Source organism: Orcinus orca, chromosome X, assembly GCF_937001465.1.
Source record: "Orcinus orca chromosome X, mOrcOrc1.1, whole genome shotgun sequence".
NCBI lineage: Eukaryota > Metazoa > Chordata > Mammalia > Artiodactyla > Delphinidae > Orcinus > Orcinus orca.
The window spans coordinates 64,693,566-64,701,356 of NC_064580.1; the positions used below are offsets into that span (position 1 = coordinate 64,693,566).

At 36.6% G+C, this 7,791-nt stretch overlaps 1 protein-coding gene across 1 annotated transcript; it reads left to right on the forward strand.

Annotated features, from left to right (window-relative positions):
- Positions 1–4,955: 4,955 nt before the first annotated feature.
- ZCCHC13 (zinc finger CCHC-type containing 13) lies at positions 4,956–5,667 on the forward strand. The gene is given in 3 exon segments (XM_033412926.2): positions 4,956–5,492; positions 5,494–5,539; positions 5,542–5,667. Coding segments are annotated over 3 exon segments (504 nt in total). The 5' UTR covers positions 4,956–5,087; the 3' UTR covers positions 5,595–5,667.
- The last annotated feature ends 2,124 nt before the right edge of the window (positions 5,668–7,791 follow it).

A 7,791-nucleotide genomic window follows, 5' to 3' on the forward strand; every position in this document is an offset into this window, starting at 1 on the left:
GCTGAGCCCAACCAGCTAATGTTGGGCAAACAACGCCTGGTTAGTGATGAACCCACAGAGGAAACCCAGAGGCAGGGGACCAAAAGACCCTATGCACAGAGCAAAAAGGGAAAGGGTGTTCCATCAGTTTGGGGGGAAGAAGGAGTATGCAACACCTTTTTCTTTCTCTTCACAACCCTGGTATTGTCTGAACATTAAAAATACGGTTCAGTGTACTTTGGTGCTAGATGCAAGGCTTGTTCCTGTCTCCTGTGAGAAATTCACAAATTAATCTTAAGAGAAGTGGCATCATTTATTCAACAGGCTCTGAAATAGATTCCTTTTCGGATGTGAGGAGGAGAGAATACAAAATAACATTTTGTTTCTCATTATGATGTTTTACTTTGGTGGCTGGTTCTTGCTTTCTAAGAAAGCCAGTTTGGAAATACCAAAAACTAAGAACCCACAATTCTATAAATTCTGAGACCCATAAAATGTGTACATCATCATCCTCTCTAATTGTTAGGAATGTCATATTAACATTATTTGGAGACATAATGGAAGACTATTTTTTGCCTAATATGCACAAAAAGGTTATATACAACAATGTGCAATATGCAGAAAGAAAAAAAAGAGAAAAATAGAAATGCTTGAAGTTATAGTAGTATAAAAAACCTCACTCCTAAATTAAAAGAATCATTTATTATTGCACAAAAGTTAAAAGGGAATTTTGGGAATTCCCTGACAGTCCAGTGGTTAGGACTCTGCACTTCCACTGCGGGGGGCATGGTTTTTGTCCCTGGTTGGGGAACTAAGATCCCACAAGCTGCCACAGCGTGGCCAAATAATAATAATAAAAGGGAATTTTGCCCACAATTCTACAGCACTATAACAAATGCTTTTATTTCTTTGTGTACTTTTTTTTGTTATAACAGTTCTATTGAGATATAATTCACATGTCATACAATTCACCAGCTTAACGTGTACAGTGCAATGGATTTTAGTATATTCACAGCTGTATGGCCATCACCACAATTTTAGAATTTTTCATCACCCCCAAATGAAACCTTATGTCCATTATCATATCTTTGTGTTCTTTCAATTTTTGCTTAAATATGTAATGTTTTAACATCGACATTTTAATATAGTGTTGTTTTAAATATTTTGACATGGTCCTAAATATCATCTTTATCATTTTAACAAATGGACAACATTCCATTTTTTAAAGTATTCTAAAATTGAGGTCAGCACATAATAATAATTGCAGATGCAGTTACTTGCCCTTTCCACTTCTCTTCCCTTTAACAAAACTTCCCTAATCTACTATGTCCAATCTGAAGAGAAATTCAAGAAAGAGGCACAGCTTGTAAATCTTGAATGCTATAAAATACTTTGGGTCCTGGACCTACGCATTTTTCTGAACTTTTCATTTCCTCAGGAGTGGTAAAGAAAAAATCTGGAGACCTCTACTACCTCCACACTAACACTCTGAGGCTCTGATTCCCTTTTATTCCCCACCCAATACATTTTTTAGAAGAATGACCCTCTTTAGAAAATATGATAGTTAATTTTATGTGCCAACTTGGCTGGGTCATGGTGCCCAGACACATGGCCAAATATTATTCTGGATATTTCTGTGAGGGTATTTTTAGATGAGATTAACATTTAAATCAGTGGACTTTGAGTAAAGCACATTGTTTGCCATAATGTGGGTGGGCCTCATCCATCAGTTGAAGGCCTGAATAGAACAAAAGACTAACCTTCCCTGAGCAAGAGAGAATCTGCCAGTGGACAGTCTTTGGACTTGAACTACAACACTGGCTCTTCGCTAGGTCTTCAGCCTGCTAGCCCACCCTGCAGACTTTGGACTTCCCAGCCTCCATAATGAACTGAACCAATTCCTTAAAATAAGTAAATGAATATTTATTTATATATTATATAAAAGATATATATACATATATCCATAGATAGATAATCTCTCAATAGATAGATAGATATAGAGATATCATGTTGGTTCTGTTCCTGTGAAGAATCCAAATACAGAGGATCTCCTCAAACCTGTGAACACCATGAATTGAGGTTGGGGTACAGGAATGAAAAATAGTCAAGAATACTCTATCAGTCCCTTGAATACAGCTTTGCCTTGCCAAATTGTACATTGACTAAATCTGACATAAGACTGGCCTTAATTCTGTAATAGCTAGCATTACAAGGATTTAAAACTGAGGAAATAAGAGTGAAAATAAATGAAATAGAGAATAGAAAAACAATAGAGAAAGTCAACAAAACCAAAAGTTGGTTCTTTGAAAAGATCAGCAAAATTGAAAAAAACCCTTCAGCTGGACTGATGAAGAAAAAGAGAGGTAAGAATCAAATTTCTAAAATCAGGAATGCAACAGTGTTCATCAGTATTGACTTCACAGAAATAAAAGAAGTATAAGGGAATATTATGAACAACTGTATGCCAATAAATTAAATAACCTAGATGAAATCAACAAATTCTCAGAAAGATACAAATTGCCCAAAGTGCCTCAAGAAGAAACAGAAAATCTGAATATACCTATAACAAGTTAAGAGACTAAATTCGTAATTTTAAAACTTCCCACAAGAAAAGCCCAGGCTAAAATAGCTTCACTAGTGAAATCGTGCAAACATTTCAAGGAGAAATAGTATAAATTCTTTACAAATTATTCCAAAAAATAGGAGAGATGGGAAGCCCTCCAAAATCATTCTTTGAGGTCAGTATTACTTTGAAATGACAACCAGACAGAGATATCACGAGAATAAAAATTTTAAAACTTCTACAGATTAATATTCCTTATCAGTGTAGTTGCAAAAATCCTCAACAAAGTACTAGCAAACCAAATCCAATAGTAATAAAGGGCAAAACCACATGATCATCTGAATAGCCACAGAAGAATAGCCATAGAAGAAAATCCAATACACTTACATGTTTTAAAAAAGTGCTTAATAAATTAGGAATAGGAAGGAACTTCCTCAACCTGATAAAGGGTATCTACCAAAAGCCCACAGCTGACATCATACTTAATGATGAGACTGAAAGCTTTCCCCTTAAGATCAGGAACAAGACAAGGATATGCACTTTCACAACTTATATTCAAAAATCTACTGGTGGTTCTAGCAAATGCAAGAAGTCAAGGCAAACTCAAGAGATGCAAAAAAAGCATTTGACAAAATTCAATATGGCTCAGCCATGAGTAGCATTTGCATAGTTATAATTATGTAAATGTTGGCTATTGACCCAATCAATATTAGGAGAAAGGTGCAAGGGTGGGAGGGTGAGTGGAATGCAAGCACATGAAGTGTACCAAAAGATGGTGTAGGTAAAAGAGGGCTAAATGTTCATTCTCTGAAATGGAAAAGCATAGATAATGTCTAAAATTGAAACATCAAGAAGTCATAACATGAGCATAAGCATTGTTTATAGTTATCAATCAAACTATGAGTAAAAATCATTTAGTGAATTGAAAGATTAATTTAATGGGTTACTACCAGCATTTTTTACACATATCCTCTATTGTGATGTAAAATGCATTTCTTCCTTCTTGTCTCAATTAAACCTTTTTGAAAATCAATGCTTTAAACTATGGGCATGAATTACTTTAATATAACTATAAATCTAAACAGGGGTTTAAATATGATAGTTAATATGGCTAATTTAATAAACATATATCAAATTTTAAAACACAGAGAGAATTTTTGCCATTTGAAACCATTTATGCTGCATCATTTAATTGTTTAGGAATAAAACTCATTCCACTACTCTATATGTGGCAACTGCTCATCCTCTTTGGCTATAACTTTTATTAATTTTTGAAAACAGTTTTCTTTGTGGTTGCATTTATGAAACCAGTTGCACATTCCAATCAAGTCATATTGAAAATAAAGGGCAATTGCTACATTCATTATTCTCACGTCTATGTTTTACCAAATACATTTGTACTGGCTTCCTGAAAAAAATTCATATGCAAAACATAGCTAGCTAGTAACTTAAAGAAAAATATTTATTGTGGATTTTTAAAATTACACAACCTAAAGTCATTTCAAAAAGTGTAAAATACAGGGAAGGAAAATAAGGAGAAAAAAGTCCTGTTCAATCTTATAGCCCCAAAATAGCTACAGTTGGATATTTTGGTGTCTAGTTTTCCATACATATTTCTATATCTATGTAAGTGGACATGTCCATAAATCCTTATGAGATTTATATAATAAATAATTGAGAAAACAGAGAGGAAATCTGTCCAATATTTATTCTTTTTTTTTTTTTGCATGTGGGATCTTCCTGGACTCGGGCACAAACCCGTGTCCCCTGCATTGGCAGGCAGACTCTCAACCACTGCGCCACCAGGGAAGCCCTGTCCAATATTTAAATTAAGATTTTGTAATTTATTTTCCAAAGAACATCATATTCTTTATACTGAGTGCTTCAATTATGTTGTTTTACAACTTAAATGGTGGTGATTATGTTGAAAACTTAGATTCCTGAAATAAAACAGGCTAAATTGTGAGTAAATCTCCCTGTAGCATTTTACACATTTTTTTTCTATCTTATGTATCTCATATCTTTATGGACGTTTGTATTTTATTTTTTAATCCCCCCCAAATGGGTTACTCTAATTTGTTATAATTTCTTTCATTTACTGGATTAGATACATCTCACACATATCTCTCCTATGTCCAAAGCACATATATAAAAACTGGTCATCTACTGGACCACAAAGAAGGCCTAAGCCTTAATTATAAGAAATCCTACAAGGCACATTTTCTGAACAAGAACAGATTCAAACTCAAACTTAACGACCCAAGAAGTGTTTATTTAACACACAAAAACAAAAATAAACAAACAAAAAACGGAAAACGCCCCTGAGACGGGCTTTGGGCTTCAAGGACAGCAGGAAAGTCAGGCGGGAAGGAGCTGACTACTAGAACGCCTGTGACACAAGAATGGGGCCGTGCGCAAACCCTGTGTGACGTCGCTGAGGCCCCTCAAGAAAAACAGCCACTTCTGTTTAAACCTCCGTAAGGGGAGTTTTGTTGGGCTTCCGGGGCAGCAGTGGGACTGCTCACCTGAAGATCTCACTGCAGCCATGAACAGTAAGGAATGCTTCAAGTGTGGACACTCTGGCCCTAAAGGAGGAGGAGCTCGAGGGCACGGAGCTAGAGGTGGTGGCCGAGGTGCTCAGTGAAGTTCTGCCACCCTACCTGTCATCTGTTACCGCTGCAGTGAGCCTGGTCATCATGCTAAGAACTGTAACCTTCTCGATGACACCTGCTCCAACTGTGGGACAAGTGGCCACATCACCAAAGACTGTGTTAAGCCTAAGCGAGAAAGACAGCAGTGCTGTTACACCTGTGGCACACCAGGGCATCTGGCCCGTGATTGTGACCATCAGGAGGGGCAGAAGTGCTACTCTTGTGGCGAATATGGCCACATTCAGAAACACTGTGCCCGAGTCAAGTGCTACCGTTGTGGCAAGACCAGCCACATGGCCATCAACTGTCATCAACTGCAGCAAAAGAAGCGAGGTCAACTGCTACCGCTGGGCGAACCTGGACATCTAATCCGGGAATGCCCCATTGAGGCTACCGCTTAACTTTTCCCTTTGTTCCTCCCCACCCCTACTCCTTTTGCTGCGTGATAATTGTGTTGTTTTCTCTGAAACTTCTTCTCTGACCAAAGGTTGATAGACTGAGGCTACTCTCAGGCCAGTGAGCTTTAATTACAAAGGTAAAAGAGGAAAGGGCTGGGGAAAAAAATCTCAGAAAAAGTTATTCACTTGTAGATGTCTTATAATTAATGTGTTTCTGCACCACTGATAACTCCAGTCATTGAACATCCTGAGCATTAGGCAGTTTCTAGATTCTTTGGAGGCATTTTGATTTAACATTTAATTAAGAGCTACTGTGTGCCAGCCACTGCCAGAAAAGCTGGAGAAATATCTGTGAACAAATCAGACCAAGTTTGCAAACACAAGCCTGGAATCTATTAACAAGTAAAATAGTGTGTCAGATAAAGATAAATTGCTATCGAGAAAAAAAAGAACACCAGGTAAAAGGATAGAGAATGTGTGTGTGTGGGGGGACCTATGTTTCTGTCTTAGATACACAAGGCACCCTGAGAAGGCGACATCTCAGAGATTCATTGCACAAATAAAGCTGATTCTAGAAATGTCTGTGACTTTGCCAAAGTAACTTTATTATATATCGATTGCTTTGATTTATTTGACCTCATTACCTCTTAAATAACATTGAAAGACATCTCTATCTGGTCTTACAGAGAGTGTATAGTTTATGAAAATAAAACAGAAAAATATGTATAACGTGTATAAGTAGCTTTGAGAGAGAGCAATGAGAAAACAACCAAACAAAAAAACCTTAGCAGCAAATTGTGGACATAAAGATATTGGTGATAAAGTTTGGACTTACATATTTTTAAAAATCTAAGAAAACAGGTAAAAACATTAAGATTAAACATAGATAGGGGCTTTTGTAATTTCAAAAACACACATTTTCACAGGTATGAAAATTATATTTATGTTTAGGAATTTCCGAAAAATGTGTTTTCCCAGATATAATACATTCAATTTCATATGCTGCGACCCATTTTAAAAAATCAGATCTGAAAAACAACTGAAGTTCTGTAAAATAGAAAAGGCAATTTAAATTCTAAATTCTAAATAAAACCTGGGATGGGGAGAGGTAACCGTTGTGTCAAGAAAAAATTGAAGTTGTAATGAAAAGTGATTTACAAAATAACAGTAATGACAATACTACATATCAAACCTAGGATGTGATAGTATTTATAGCAGAAAAGATAGTGTAGAGGGTATAGTTTTTGATCCATAAACTCAAACACAGTAAAAGAAATGTAACTGGTTTTATAATTGAAGATGCACTCTTTTATGAACCTCCATAAGAGTTGATGTGTGACCCTTCATCCCCATCTGAAAGACCCTTTCAATTCAGCTGAGTTTCAACTTCTGTGACCCTCTTGGGCTCCTAGAAATTGATTCTGTCACTCTGTGCTATCTCAACAAGATAAACTCAGTCACTCCCAGCCCCTAAACGGGGCAATCTCAGTCCAGTCTGCCAAGACACAGCTAGAAACTCCTATATCACACTGAGCCAAACAAATTCTTGAGTCTCATCATAGTGCTGAACTCTATTTAGGAAAGGAGGACCACAGGAATCTGCTTTTGAATCCGCCCAAACCATCTGGCATTTCATTTCCCATGACCTCAGGAGTTTGGCCCAGAGTTGGAGGGGAGAAAGAGGCTATGTCCCTTTATTAAGGACACACACAGCATTGAAGTCCTCTTTACATTCCCTTTAGGCATTTTTTCTAGTCTAGAGGAAAGGAAGTCTTATTTTGACTCACCTGTACCCTGTGCCAGAAGTTACAAAATGGTAGCTCTCTTACTGAATCAGGTCCACAATATGTTTAGTTTGACCTGAACATTGTTTAACAACATTCATTAATTAGATGCCAACATTTAAAAATTGGAACATTTCCAATGGAAATTCTTTTTCTACTTTCTGGAATAAAACGAAAGATCAGGAAGCAATAGGCACCAATTTCTGTGTGGAAACTTTCATCTGGAGGTGAGTAGTACTTTCTCCCTACAGACAAGTCACAAGTTCCCTCTTTAACTTAAAAGAAAATGAGGAAGGAATTTAAACATTTTACTACAAAAAAATCAACTAAACACAAAAGAAGACAGTAATGCAGGGAAATGAGGGAAAAAGCTATAAGGCATACAGAAAACAAATTGCAAATGACAGAAGTCCTTC